At 39.9% G+C, this 16,398-nt stretch overlaps 1 protein-coding gene across 1 annotated transcript; it reads right to left on the reverse strand.

The window, feature by feature from the left end:
* Positions 1-2,544: 2,544 nt before the first annotated feature.
* LOC137299440 (ras-related protein Rab-11B) lies at positions 2,545-16,248 on the reverse strand. The gene is made up of 5 exons (XM_067968176.1): positions 16,089-16,248; positions 8,504-8,699; positions 7,570-7,763; positions 4,890-4,970; positions 2,545-3,954 (listed from the first exon to the last, which is right to left on the reverse strand). Exons 1-5 carry the CDS (start codon positions 16,126-16,128, stop codon positions 3,809-3,811), a joined length of 657 nt encoding a protein of 218 aa, XP_067824277.1. The 5' UTR covers positions 16,129-16,248; the 3' UTR covers positions 2,545-3,808.
* Between the last annotated feature and the right edge of the window lie 150 nt (positions 16,249-16,398).

Raw genomic sequence — 16,398 nt, forward strand, 5'->3', positions numbered from 1 at the left:
TTGAGCAACTCCTACTCAGTGAACTTAATCCCCAACTCCAATGCCTTCCTCACCCTGCTTGTCTCCCTCAACCGAATACCCCACTCACATATGTTGCGTCCTCACTGTCACATCACATGTAGCCTCGATCCCTCTAGGGTCTCTTATCACTGACTGGACTCTCTCCACCCACTTCATCTCCATTCATCTATTTCTCTGCCTACCTCACATTCCTTCAGTTTCTGGCTCCAGAAAAAAATACTCCCAACTCACTTACAAGTGCCCTCTGTAATTTCAATATCTCATTCCTCTGGCTTGTAACCTGTGATAGTATCAACACCTCGGTCAATCTCCTATAACTGTCTCACCTCTACCTTTTAATGTTGTCGTTTTCCCCAATCCCAGTGTCCCACTCCACCCTCAAAGCCATAGGCTTACAACTTGAACACCTTTGGCAATCGACAAGCCTGGTTGTCTCTTGAACTCCAGACAATTCCAAACTTTTCTTCACAAGCTGCTGCCTCATATTTCATCCTCAGATTCAAAATGCAAGGAACTCAGACTTTTTAATCCAAAAATTGAGGTGGTGTGCATTGCTGCTACAGTCTCCACCTCTCAGCACTCATTTCTTCCAATTAAGTCTTCTATTTCCCACTCATCTTGAGCACAAAGCCTACTACCTACTCATCCCAGCTTCACCTCTCCAATCCAACATTGTTGATGTGAATCCATTAAGTGGGTAATCACATCTGCAGCCCCTCTATTTCTCTCCAACTATCTTTGACCCTCTCTTTTAAAGTCCTGCACTGTATAGTTTGCCTTGTTTGAGACCCTCCAATCTGGTTTCCACCCACAGTACTCAATTGATCAAAGTAACGATATCCTGTGCGACAATGATCATAGGTCTCTTATCTCGCTTCCTTCTCCTTGACTGGTCCATCACCTCACTGTTCTTTTCTAATGACTGCTCTCTTCTTATTTTGTTGGTGCAACAACTTTTCTTCTGTTCACATGGTTGCCTCTGGTATACCGCAAGGCTCCAGCTTTGGTCCCCTCCTTACCACCATTTAAATGCTATCCATTTGCAATTTCATCCTGAAACAAAGGGTCTGCTTCCACCTGTATGGTGACAACACCCAACTCTATTTCTTTGCCTCCATTAAGCAGTTTGCTTGAGCTCTACTTGTCTGTCCAACATCAACCTGCATAAGCTTAAATTTTATTCAGTTTGTCAGCAAAACCAAAGGCTTCCTTTTTGACTCCTGCATCCCTCTCACCTTGATTCCATTAAACTCGCCAGCTGCTACCTCAAGATGAGTCAGATTAATTTGTTCATTGTTGAGCTCAGCTTTCTCTCCCAAATCCCAGTCTGTCATTGAGACTGCTTTCTTCCTGCCACAGTACCTTCCATAATCTTAGCCTGTGCCTTCAGCGCCTTGACTGCCCACTTTCCTAGCTGACTTTTACTCTCCATAAGTTACAACTCATCCTCAAAACATCACAATCTAGATCCCTGTCCTAATCAAGCCCCATAGGATCAAAACCTAGCAAGTGCCTTCAAAATATTCATCTAGTACAAATTGTTCTATGGCCTCAACTCACCCTTCCTTGGCACTCTATTTCAGCCTTGTATCCTCACACACCCTGTACTCTAACTCTTCCTTGTACCCCTACTCTTTGCTGGTGGCTTTTCCATCAGCCACTAAACTCCTAACCTTTAGAATTCCCTGCTTCATTGGGTCACCTCCCTCTGCTTTTTTAAAAAAAAAATCCCCACATTTTAAGTACACTTTTTTTTTTAAAAAGGCAATTTTTCCTTGGGCTTTGTTGTAGGTTTTCTTCCCTTTTATTTAAGGGGAACAGAAACAATGTGGAAGATTAGACAACTATAGAAAGCAGGCATCTAGAACGAATTAAAATCCCATATCCCCTGCAACAAAGTAACCTACTTGTTTTAAATAATCTCAATTTGAAGAAAGTTTCATTCACTTACAGGATTCAAACCAAAGGGCAGAATCCATGAACCTAAATGTGGCAAATGGAAAGCCAGAAATTTCAGAACAGCAGATGTTGGAACCTGATCCCTCATCAGGCTGTTTTGCTGCATCAGTTTATGTATTGTTCTATGTCACCACCTCACACTGAACAGCCTGAAAAATCAATTGTTGTGTCCATAGTGACAGCAAGTTCACAGTAGGCTATGTACAGACATGCTGCAGATTTCTACATCTACAGCACTTTGCTGTGCAAAAAGTGTCTGTCTCTTGTATTTGCATACCAAAGTCACTGCATCTCAAAGTAATTTACCATATGGAAAGTGCTTTGAGGTAGTAGCGATAAAAATGCTTTTTAAATGCAATTCTTCTGACCAGAAGTTCAAAGGTGAATTGGGGTTAAGCCTTTTGCTTGAGAGAACTTCAACACAGTTTTTAGCAGTGAGCACACAATCCCAGTAGCATCCATAACAAATGGGCTATAACAGTTGTGCCATTAAGTGTTCATTTTTTAAAATTTAGTCTGTTAAAGTGGCACATCACCAGCAACAGAAGGACTCACACAGAAAAAGAGGTTTGGCAACATGTTTATCCACCATACATAATAACCATGCACAATCAAGTGACAATACATATTTACAAAATGGATTGCACTTAATGGAATACAGGAGCCATCAGTGACAAGGAAGTAACAGACAACATGCTCCAAATTATTTTAACGGAGCCATTGTGTCAGTCACAGGCAAAACATCAATTTTTTTTTGCAGGTGGGGTGAAGAGAAGGAATTGGGATGGATATCAATACATTTCTTGATTAACAATCCAGTGATGCCTTCAAACAGCTGTTTGGAAACACCACCGACCATTTTAAACAGTAAGCAATAGGTAGTCCCTTTGTGAAACTCTCCAGTCCAGAGACAGGCAATGAGATTCCAAACCTAAGCGGTTGGCTTGGGTTTGCTGTGCTCGTTCCAGTTTTTTTTTGAAGACAGAATCTGAATAAAGCTATCTGTAAGAAAAATGCACATGATTTAAAAAATCTGCCTGAATCCAACTGGAAAACTGCCCTTTCTTCCTGACGAGGTACGTATTCTCTTTCAACCACAATGTCAACAGTTTTTTTCCCCCCCCAATGACCAGGTAAACTGAAGGTGGTATCGCTGACTCAAATTTTTAGTGTGGATATTTACATGCTTCAGGAATGTGTCAGCTTTTAATGCACTAAGCTACTAACTAGTCAATGCAAAGCAGCACTGCAGGTTCTGTATCTACATTAATATGCAGCAAATAGGCTACAATTAAATAGTTTATAATTAATAGATCTCTATCAGTAGCTGGAAGGAAAGGGAAAAATATGGTTTTCCTTTGAAAAGACTCCAAAGCGCAAGATATAAATACTTTTATATGACAGGATATAAAGGCCTCAGTAGCATTATAAAAGGGAAATGTTCCACAGTTCATGTCAGGATCTTGATCTTTTCAGACAGGAACCCTCTGACAGAAGCATAAATATGCACATAAGCTCAAACTCACTGTTGAAAGATGTAGAAGGGGTATGTGTTTCTTTGTCTTTTAAAAAAAAGTTATGTACATAAAATATTGCTTGACTCAAGTCTTGAATGTGTTCATAATTACAGGCAAAGGAGGAAGAGGAGAGACGCACATGCAACGTAGTCACATTAAAAGGGATATCCCATATGCAAAAAGGAATGTCAGCTCTACTGTTACAAGTCATTAGAAAGGATTTCATTAATCACAAGACACTGGACAGAAGCATTCACAACACACTACAATGCACAGGCAAGAGTAGGGATTAGAGTAGCAGCTGAAGCAGGTCACATATTCTGGCAACACTGCAGTTTATTCGATTTCTGCCCGTCAGTCGTTGGGGGTACACTGATGTCTACCACATTGTTGCCAGGTGATTCGTCGTGAGCTGATCGATCAGAAATCTGCTTCTGCGAAACTATGCGGTAAATTTCTGGTGGAGAGAAAGAGGTTCATTTTATAGCCCAGGATATTAAAGTTTCCACTCCATAATTATAAACAAAAATGAAGTCCATATTTTTTCAGCCACATGCTGCTCAGTACCTCAAGCTCTTTAAAACAATTTTTTTTTTTAAAAACTGGAATTGAAAGAATGCATAAATGCTGTTAATTGACCCCAAGAATCCTCATCCCAGTCAGTGGGGAGGGCAGTGTCTGGCAGCACTTCTCAACAAGACCAGTTAAGGCATCATGTGAGAACCCATGGATACAAACCCACCAACTGCACACAGTGATAGTATGTTGGAATTTCCAAATGTTGAGCCAAAAGAGATAATGTTGCAATTTTTATTCTATGGTTCAGAACTGAGAGCTGAGGCATATTGTTGGGGCAGAGCAGAGAGAGCTTCACTTTTGCATCTCGCTGTGCTGCACCTGACCTGAAATTGCTTGATACTGACACTGGGATGGAAAGAGTTCCATTCTCCACACCTTCCCTCACATTGATGAGCACAGGAAACAAGGAAGGAACTTGCATTTATATAGCAACTTTCACAATCTCAGAACGTCCCAAAGCACTTCACAGTTTTACTGAAGTGTAATCACTGTAGTACTATTGGGAAACGCAGCAGCGTCTCACAAACAGCAATGAGATAAATGACCAGATAATCTGTTTTTCATTATGTTGGTTGAGGGATAAATAATTAAAAAGATAGTTCTATAATTAAGGGGTTAATTTTATTTTGAGTGGCTCTCTAAGCATGGAGGTCGAAGAGCTTCAGTTTGGGCTAGTTCAACGTGAGCTGACAGAAATGTGTACTGAGCAAGGTCATGGAGGAGGTACATATCTAAATGGTACTGCTGAGAGCTGCAGTCCAGTTCCAGGCACTACAGTCAGTAGTATCTCCCTGTGCAAGTATATTGTATTACCTGTAAGAATATTTTTAAATGCTTCCTCTACATTCGTTGAATCCAGGGCAGATGTTTCAATAAATGAAAGATTGTTCTTTTCTGAAAGAATGAGAAAGAGAGACTTCATGTTCCACATGATAAAAGGCACAGCACAATTAAAGTGACAACGTACTGTTTCCAGCCAGCTACTTATAAGTTTCATGTGATTTTGGTGTGTATAATCACAATCCATTTCAAACACTAGGAATCAGCAAGCAGCCCCTCCCCTTCTAGCAGAAAGTTAAAGATAAAATAGTCTGAAAAGCTGATGTGCACCACCTCGGGTAGTTAACTGCAATAGGTGAATGGTATTGTTACAGTCGAGTCCCAGAGCTGATGACACTCAATTGTGACAGCAACTCACTGACTTGTTTATCCGAAATAAAACTGCTACAATAAAACAATCACTCACACATTTTCTTCCTCCTCTTCTGAAGGCATTAACTTTTGCTGGGCACAGCTCTTTATTTAACTGGCCATTCACAAGGAAAACTGAATAGCAGCAACAGCATATTATTCCTCCAAGGGGACGGATGGACGCACGCTAGTTATCAAGAGCAAGAACCCTGGATGATTTGTTCCCATTCACTGTATTACCACAGGTACACATTGGTGATGGGAAAATAAATATTCTCAAAGCATAAATTCAAATCCTGTTAAAGAATGATACAGACCACATCCAACACAATATTTTTTTAAAATAAAGAAACGGGATAGATTTGTCCATTTCTGTAGCACTTGATTTGGTTGAAATCAAAGAAGATCCAATGTCTGTAGTAACGTCTATTAATAGTACCTCAGAAGCTCTTGGGAGAACGTTAGTGCATTTATGTAACATGATACATTAACACAATGAAATATGAAGATATGATTCAGTAGCCAGTGTCAGACAGAGTGTGTGGAGTATATACTGAACAAGTATCAGAGATTTCATCAGGGATCACGAGTTGGGTGTGCATATACTGGTATTCTTCTTTATTATACTGTGCACTATATTTATGTATTGTTACACTATCAAATAAATGATAAAACATTAATGGATTAGCATTATAAATTGAACTGTATTTTTACTTTAAAAGCACACACGTTGGTTAGCTAGATAATGTGTGAGGGTTCAGTAGGGTCTTGACTGTTAAGATGCCTTTCTGCTATTCAAGAAAGGAGGGAGAGAGAGAAAACAGGGAACTATAAGCCAGTTAGCCTGACATCAATAGTAGAGAAAATGCAAGAACCTATTATTAAGGATGTAGTAACAGGGCACTTAGAAAATCATATGATTAGGTAGAGTCAACACGGTCTTATGAAAGGGAAATCATTTTTGACAAATCTATTGGAGCTTTTTGAGGGTGTAACTAGCAGGGTAGATAAGGGGGAACCTGTGGATGTAGTATATTTGAATTTTCAAAATGCATTCGATAAAGGTTCCACACAAGAGGTTGTTACACAAGATTAGGGCTCATGGGATCGGGGTAATATATTAGCACGGATTGAGGATTGGTTAATGGACAGAAAACAGAAGTGGGAATAAACAGGTCATTTTCGGGTTGGCAGGTTGTAACTAGTGGGGTGCCACAAGGATCAGTGCTTGGGCCTCAGCTGTTTACAATATATATCAATGACATAGATGAGGAGACAGAATTTAATGTATCCAAGTTTGCTGATAATACAAAGCTAGGTGGGAAAGTAAGCTGTGAGGAGGATGCAAAGAGGCGGCAAAGGATATAGACAGGTTAAGTGAGTGGGCGAGAAGGTGGCAGATGGAGTACAATGTGGGGAAATGTGAAATTATCTACTTTGGTAGGAAGAATAGAAAAGCAGAATTTTTTTTTAAAAAGGTGAGACACCAAGAAAGGTTGGTATTCAGAGGGATTTGGGTGTCCTTATACACAAATCACAAAGTTAACATGCAGATACAGTTAATGCTTAGAGGGGTAGATGCTGAGAGGCTGTTTCTCCTGGTTGGAGAGTCTAGAACCAGGGGTCATGGTCTCAAGATAAGGGGTCGGCCATTTAGGACTGAGATGAGGAGGAATTTCTTCACTCAGAGTTGTGAATCTTTGGAATTTTCTACCCAGAGGGCTGTGGATGCTCATTGAGTATATTCAAGATTGAAATCGATAGATTTTTGGACACTAAGGGAATCAAGGGATATGGGATAGGGCAAGAAAGTGGAGTTGAGGTAGAAGATCAGCCATGATCTGATTGAATGGCGAAGCAGGTTCAAGGGTCCATGTGGCCTACTCCTGCTTCTATTTCTTAAGTTCTTTCCTGAAAACAAATTCACACTGGGATACAATTCCACGGACAATAATGATCGGTACATCAACCAAGTGTCTACTCTTCATGTGAACCTGGGAAGTGGGTGAAATGACCCCAGGTGTTATCACAGCCCCGACTAGCTCTTCTCAATCACTGTCTATACACTCATTTCAGCAGGAGTCACTGGACAGCAATCAAGACTGCAGATTCTACACTTTTAACCTCTGGGTCAATCATGGCACCCTTTTCCAATGCTACCCTGCTGTAATTAGCTAACAATGATCCCATTAGATCTACCATGACTCTATTTGTATAAAGGTCACAGGTTTTTATTCAAAATAAACATTTAAAACACTATATAGCTAGCTGTCTAGATGTTAACATGGTATATTACACCTACCAGCAAAGGCCCGCGCCTCATCCGTTGGCACAGCTCTCAGATGACGGAGGTCACTCTTGTTCCCGACCAGCATGATGACGATGTTGTTGTCAGCGTGGTCACGCAGCTCCTTCAACCACCGCTCGACATTCTCGTACGTTAGATGTTTGGCAATATCGTACACAAGTAGAGCACCTACAGCCCCACGGTAGTACCTGAGAACACACACAATCCAGATTGGACCAGTCCTCATACCAGCTCACCTGCTGTAGGCTGAATCCCCACCATCCTCTTCTGTGGAAGGTGAAGATGAAACATAAGGACACTGGCTGGAGTACTAGCCAGCATCCTCTATCTTACCCAAGTAGGAGCTTGGAAAGCTGTTGCTGACGAGCTGTTCAATGGGGAGGTGGAAAGAGGAGTGAGATACTGTTGTATAGAGTTTTGGTGAACAATGTAGGAGGCCAAAACCAGTAAGGTCAATGTGGGAACGGGTGTTTAAGTGGCAAGCCAGAGGAGACACAGTCATCTTTCTCCTTACCACACCACAGCCCTCCGCTCTGAACAGTGACTAACAATTTCACACCTTGTTATCACCCCCATTTAGTTGTCCATTTCTCCTTTTCAACTTTCACTACATTCCCTTTTAAAACTGTTTAAATCTTTTTCACCACCTTTTTTCCCCTCTAGTGCCCTTCACTCCCAGACAGATGATTTTTGTGCATCAAGTACTTTTGCACTTCTTTCCAGCTTTCAAAATAACCCATTCATTGGCTATAAAACCATATAATTAACTTTTCATGATGGTCAGTATACCAGGCTTTGTTCAGTATTGTTCAGTTCTGACAAAGAGTCAATACCCAAAACTTTAATCTGTCCTTCCCCTAAAATGCCCATGTGTTATTTTCTAGTTTTATTTTTACAAATTAATTACATTTAGACACAAAATACTTACGCTGAAGTGATGGCGCGGTATCGCTCCTGTCCCGCTGTGTCCCAGATCTGTGCTTTAATTGTCTTTCCATCTACCTGGATACTCCTGGTGGCAAACTCAACTCCAATGGTGCTCTTACTCTCCAAATTAAACTCATTGCGTGTGAACCTCGACAGGAGATTGCTCTTTCCAACCCCGGAGTCCCCAATCAGCACAACTGGAAGAGACAAACCACAATTTACATATTTCTGTATTGAACATCCACAATTATAACAGTTTGAAAAAAGACCAGTTGCCTAACTGCAGAAGGACCTGCTGTTAGCAAAAAGCATCAACCAGGGTACAACTATCTAAAACACAGGGTTCATTTGTATTTCCTCCCTGCTGAGGTGTTATGTGCGAAGTCACCAAGTATAGTAAGGTTAGAGATCTATACATCTGACTTGCTGTTTGCATCTCTGCTCACTTACCATTTGCTTGGAATCCCCCTGGAGGGTTGAATCTGCCAATCACACTTCAGTAAGCTGTGGAAGGGAATCCTTTCATTGCTACAAGGACAACACAGATGCTTATGAGTTGAGCTGTTGCACTTCTCCAGTTGAGAAGGCATTAAAGGAAAGTTTGATGAAGTTTTAAATGGGGCTGACACTCATCGTACATTTTATATAAACTGTGGTTTTAGGACAGGAAGTGAACAGATTTATTACCATTCAGGTCCTAATACAGTGATAAATTGAAAGATAAAATGCTTTTAGATAGCTACTTTCAATCATTACATATACAGTATTTTAAGGCTTGTATTCCATTTTCTGAGATGAAATAGGATCTCAAAAACAAATTTTTTTTTTTTTTAAAGTGACAAAACAGCCTATTATCCAGTATAAATGACAGAGCAAATTGTATATATAACATTTGCATTTGTACTGCACCTTATTAGGTCAAATGTCTCAAAGGGCGAGAGTATTTTTTTTGAATGCACAGCAACCATTCTACACCAGCAACCTTCCATAAATGGTAATATGATGAATATCCAGTTAATCTGTGTCTTGGTGACTAACTCAACTGAAGGTGAAACTAAATAGATCTCCAAGCCCTTCACCTGTGTCACTGAGCCTATTTTCTACACAGGAAAAAAGGTTAATTTCTCCATGCAAAATGGTTAAGCACGGTTTAACAGGCAGGAATTGTATCTGCAACATTAGATGGCTGAAAGACCCAAGAGGCACAAAAAACAGATTTGAATGATAAACAAGGGGTGAAATTAAGGACGGATACCCTGAAAAGTACATGAAACTATTAGAGGCACTCAGCCTTCCCAAAGCCTTGTGCCTTTTCCTCTTTGTTCATGCATGACAATAAGCATCCACTACAAAGCAGTTGGAAGAGAAGCGATTTTGAATGAAGCTTTCTGGCCCACTCATCTGGCATATCGATGATTCAATGCTCATTTTAAAGTCATGATGTGGAGATGCCGGTGATGGACTGGGGTGGACAAATGTAAGGAATCTTACAACACCAGGTTATAGTCCAACAAATTTATTTTAAAATCACAAGCTTTCGGAGATTATCCCCTTCGTCAGGTGAATGAAATCATTCACCTGACGAAGGGGATAATCTCCAAAAGCTTGTGATTTTAAAATAAATTTGTTGGACTATAACCTGGTGTTGTAAGATTCCTTACATTTTAAAGTCAGTGGCTGAGGTGCATTTTGTTTAAAAAAATGTTTGATGACTTGAGTGAGTTATACTGCGGAGGTTGAATTATGCCATTTATTTGACCTCTGACTTGTGTAAAAGTCAATATAGGGTGGTTTCACCTCTGTTTGAAGCCCAGGTCAATTTATATAATTTGTACTTGCACAATTTCATTAGAAGATTGGAATATATTGCACACACACAAACCACTTAGACAAAACACAAGTTATTCCGAGAAGGATACTTTGGGATTAGCAGAGGTTACATGAATTGCACCCTCCGCAGTGGATCTGCAATGTTCATGAGTAGCTGAGCCATGTATGAAGGTCCCAGGTTCAGTCTCCAGTTTGTGTTAGTTGATGTCAGCCAAGGCAGGGTGGGATTACTATAACTGGCCTCAGTGCTCCTCGCTTAGGAAGTGGGAGAAAAAAATGGCCTGGATTTCAACCCTTGATCACTATCCAGAGACCCCTGCTAGAAATCAGTATGTGGGATCATCACATGAAGATGGATCAGATTCAGCCATGATCATATCCTCCCAGTACTGTAAATGTTCTAAATCATAATGCTCAAACTAATCAACTGGAAACTTAAAAAAATTAAACCTCTTCTGCAACCTTTTTCAGTAATTTCATACAAGAGTTTGCATAATAGATGACTTTTTAAGCCATGATTAGCAGACAATCTAACCTTTGAGTTTTAACACTTTTATGACTTTAGTCCATAACTGTAGTCTGGATAATCTTTAAACAAAAAAAGCTCAATTCACGGAGCAGGTTTTTAATGATTGTTCCGTCCACTGGCTGATAAGCTGTGTATAAATATGTCTGTTCAAAGTACATTTGCCGTTATTATAGCACTATTTTAATATGTAAATGTGCAAACTTCATACATTTTACTTTTATTTATTATACTAACCACTACATATCCTAAGGCAGTTTTAATGTAACACACTGTGGAGGAAACAATAGCATATGCAGGCGTGAAAGACTAGAATGGAGAGAAAATTAGTTACATTTTCCTGGTACATTTCTCAATATGGACTGCTTGGGAGGGAAAAAATTTCAAGGCCTTCACTTGGGGGATATTCTGTAAATTTAATCTAAATTAGATTTTGCCTCCAACCTGTGATACTTAAATCAGTTGTGTGTGTGGTGTGCGTGAAGAATGCAGAGCAACACTGGATGGCGGTAGCGTGGCCTTCAGTAGGTGGGGTGGGAAGAGAGCAGGGCAGGAGGAGGAAAGGGTCATGTAGTAATAATGCAGTATAAATGTTGGAAAACTCTATCCATGCTATAGTTACTAGTCTGATGAGGCCACAATTAGTTTCCTCCTTTCTCTCTGGATCTAAGAAATTTTTCTACATTTCAAAGTCAGATTAGATGTCAGTGTTCAAAGGAGTTTAAGTACAGATTAGTCAAAATTCATGGCATATTATAAACCAGATTTCTGTGAATTACTGGTTTTATCACAGCACAAGAATTGTACAATTACAAACATGCAAACTCATTTTTAAACCTAAACGTAGTTGTTTTTAAAGCTTTATTTTTATCATGTAAACAAGAAGAATTCTGCTAGTACTGACAAGTTGAAGCAGAATTGAAGGAGACAAAAGATTTTAACTCTGGTAAATAAAATTGTTAAAATTTCATCTAATCATACTGCTGTCAAGTGGTTCTGGAACTACATTAAAAATCCACTTACAGCACAGTGTACGGTGCTGAACAGAGATTCCAATGACTTCCTGATCTTAGTTACACTCAGGAGACACAGCAACTAAAGGGGATCTGCTACCCTACAGCAGATAAAGTCCTACAACCTCTTCCCCCTCCCCACATCTGTGTTGAATTCAAAGCTCTTGCACCAGCTCCTACTCTTAACTCATTCTTTCCCAGAATCTCAAACTTGTGGAACTCGTCATCTCCCTCAGCCATCCCTTCAATTTTTCATGTTGATGTTGCAAAATATAAAACTTGTAACCTCATGGAGTTAAAATTGGTCCTTATTTTATTAATACTATGGTCAGTACTCCTCCAAACCTTCCTCTCTTGTTCCTCAACTACAAATATGCTGTGCAACTTCTTACTTCACTCAATCTTCCCTTCCTCTTACAGTCTACAGACTTTAAAAACCCAAGGGATATGCCTGCAGGATGGCATTCAAAGGGGATTGCCTGTCCTCTTGGGGGTAGAGGAGCACAAGGTGCAGGAAGAGCTTTAAAACCAAAATAAAGCCAGTTAAAAATGGAGATCAATGGGAAACTTAAAATGTTTTTAAAAAATGACTTGTTCTAGGCTCTTCCTGAATTTATGATGTAAACTACTTTGTTATCCAATTACTGACAAAAGTTACACACAACAGTGGCCGACATCTAAATCACAAAAGTACTGCAAGTATTTGACTAGGACAAAGTGTTAGCTGCAGTTTGTAAAATCAAGTTGCTAGGGATGGGAAGAGTGAAAACAAAATTGGGCAAATATTTGACAGACAACTATATTACTCTTCAGTGGGAAAAAAACCTCCACCTCATTCTATCATTAGTGTCACGTCACTACTCAACCTACAAATGCCCAGCAACAGGTTAGACCTCAGCTGTGGTTGGCAGATTCCAGTGTGTGGACTTTAAACTGATAGCACAGGGTTACAAAGTCAGCATCACAATCACAAAGCTACCAAGGACCACTGCTCATTAATTGGGAACCCAAACTATCAACCACAGGCATGCTAGGAATTCCAGATTGCTTTATCTGAAGAGAATATTACAAAGTTGCACTGCTGCCAGGCACGGCTCATGTAGAAACAGAGGCCATTACTCAGTGGTCTTTAAGACACTCATATCAATGATAATGATGAGATTAATATCCTGCACTGTTCACTATTACAACAACCTTACTTCATATCTTTGACTATGGATAGCTGAAAGCCTTGAATATAATTATAACTATTTAAAAATCTTAGATCTGCAAACTTCCTGTTTAAAAAACCTTATTTCTTGTTAACTTTTCCCATTATACTTATTATAAATTCCTATGTCTTTTTATAATAGAAATTGGCCATGTAAACTTGTGACTCTGTAATCACACATTCCTTACAGTGGAGGTGCTGCAATGCCAACACAGCAGGAGGTTAGACTTAGTGTGACAAGTTTACATAGGTAATTTCCATTATAAATATGGAAATGGAAATTTGTAAATTTAAATATAAAGATTAAGGACGGAACGTATGACTTTAAAATTGGAACTGAATTACACCTGCAAACCCTGGTCCATCATCCCATCCCTTTAACCCTGCTTCACCTGAAGACTACATTTTACCTTGACTTCACATGTGCATCATAGGAGATCAATTAGTAATATTAAAAGTCTTACATCTGGTGGGAGGGTGAAATTACACCCCGACAAATTTACTTGTTCTCCAGGATACCAAGAGAATGCCCCTTCTTCGAATAGTGCCACGTTGAACAGGCAGACAGGGCCTCAGTGTAACATCTCACCTGGAAGACAGCACCTTAGACAATTCAGCATTCCCTCAGCACTTGACTGAGGTATCAGCTTAGATTACGTGCTTATGTCTGGGAATGGGGCTTGAACCAGTGACCTTCATACTTGAGTGCTACCACTGAGCCAAACTGAGTTTTGAGAACAACTCAGTGGCCAGACAGGAATGTGGAAAAAAGCTGAGAATGCAGGAAGAGAAGTTGTGCAAATTAAGATGAATAAGCAAGATGTTTCAAAAAGGTGGACAAGTTCTACACAGTACGGGACATTGGCTACTGGCATACAGTGTTTTTCAAGCAAGATGTATTCTACTTTATATCTATAAACTTTAATACTAGGCATTGTTTTAAAAAAACCTTATATCTGCTCACACTTGTCAACTTTCCCATTATAAATTCCTAGGTCCTCACTTATAACAGAAACTGCCTGTGAACTTGTCACACTGTAATTACACCCTCATGCCATTGGTAGAATAGTGCTTCAGTTTTGCATTTCCCAGCATCTTAGACTGCACTGCAGAGAAACTCCTATGTTCCAAACAACTCTGCTTCCCAAATTGCCATAAATTATGCTGTTATAAACAATATTAAATTATATAAAAATAAGGACAGACTAAATTATATTTGTGTGCCCTTGACCAGCTAGTCCTTGCCTGCTAACCCCAGTTCACCTGAAGTCTACATTTGGTCTTGATGCCTCATGGACATTGACATATGAATGGAGCAATTATGCTTTTAAACTAGAATAGATAAATGCAACCATCTTCTATATTTCCACTGGCAAATCTTGGTAATAGTCAGTTTGATTTCTAGAGCTACATAAAATGAAAGCATCTCACGCGAAACTCGCACAACCAGCACAGGAGACCAGTATAGATGCATTGCAACCCCAAAACATAGCTATGAATCGGTTACAGGTGTAGTTGCTACTCTGGTAAGCTAGCAGAAGGCCTGAATTAGCAGCTCCTAGCTTCAACTCACTGAGTCCAGTCTGGGTCTAACCAGTTAACAAGATACATAGTCAAATAGTGATAGCTAAAGCATCCCACACTCAAAATTGGTACAAATACAACAACTCACATTTATATAGCACATTTAACATAGAAAGACATCCCAAGGTGCTTCATAGAGACATATTCAGACAAAAACGAATGCCAGGCCAAATAAATAATTGAAGGGAACATCCAAGTGCAGGAAAGCTTTTTCCTACAACAGCTAAAAAGGGTGGGTGAAAAGCCTAATTGCATGTAAATTGTGACAGATTGAAAAAAACAGCATTGAACTTATTCTACATTAGATCTGAATGCTTAATTGGATGAAAATGTTGCAAAAGTTTAATTCCCCAATGAGTATTTTTCAACTTGATAAGTATCACCATTTCTTTCCCACTAAAGAGCATTAATGCTTATGCTGAAGACAGGGGACTGCAGACATATGAACACAATGAGCCTGTTTTTTTGATGATGGTGGGGGAGGGGGGGGGGGGGAGAAAGAGAGAGAGAAGCAGAATTGTGGGGAAAAGACAGCAAGAAACAGATCAGCCACAATATGGAAGACAACTGATGTCATTAGGCATATTTGGTGCATTGGTGCCAATATGCTAGCAAAAAATGTTGCCTTGGGCCAATGAGATTTAGTGTGCCAATACAATTCATATTATACTCATCACCTCAACCAGTTAATGATAGCCCTCCAACCACCAGTAGCGTTATAATGCTCCTTTCAGATACAACCCATGTCTAGAAATAAAAAATATTTGTACTGATTATTTTTCGCAGTTCACATACCCATTCTACTTTTCTAAAATTCCACTGACAACACATCACATATGCAATACTGTGGAAAAAAAGCTTAATTCAAACATTAAAAGGATAAGCAAAGCAATTAAGACAACAAAGTTCATACGCATTATGCAGGGGAAGATGCATGAAACTACTTCCAGATAAACACTAAAAAAAATGCATACTCTGCACCCACAGGATATCGCGCTTCAATTGGCAAAAAATTATATTACAAATATGTAGAAAAATAAGCCAAAGGAAGTTTTACTGTGCAATTAAATAGTATTAGCTGGATTCGACCTGCGTGTTATAAATGGGTCGGTCGCCTAGCTAATAGATGGGGGCTTATTATTATTATTACAGACTACAGCTTTTAGGTGTTTGCTCTCCAGGTTGCAGCTCACGCCACTTGTGCCTGCTTGCTCACTCACTCACTCCACGCTTTCTGGTAGCAAGTTAACAAACCGCCGGTAAGAAAAAGAGAACTTACCTGGCCCGCAGCGAGGAAGTTTTTTTTTGTACCCTCTTTGACCAGGTTGAAGACACAAAGCCTGAGGCCTACAACTACCGTAATTATTTGTGTGAAAGAGGAAAAATATATTTTAAACTCCACTACCCATGGCAATTCACTTACCTTTGAAGAGGTAATCATATTCATCATCCCTGGTTCCCATTTTATCGTCGATGTAGGCGGCTTCCACCGAAGCAAAAACCTGCAACAACCGCAAAAACACCTCTTCCTTTTTTCGGCCCAGGCACAAGCCCAACCCCTACCGGACGACCGCCCACCGTCTCTCTTACTGACTGACAGCTTGATTAACCAATAAGAGACTGGGATAGGTACAACAGACCATAGAAACTCTATCACTATGGCGACAAGACCCACCCTCCCGCACTGCGCTGCCTGACTGGGTGAAGTCATCCTGTCCGGACGCCATCCCGCC

This window comes from Heptranchias perlo, chromosome 29 (assembly GCF_035084215.1).
Source record: "Heptranchias perlo isolate sHepPer1 chromosome 29, sHepPer1.hap1, whole genome shotgun sequence".
Lineage (NCBI taxonomy): Eukaryota > Metazoa > Chordata > Chondrichthyes > Hexanchiformes > Hexanchidae > Heptranchias > Heptranchias perlo.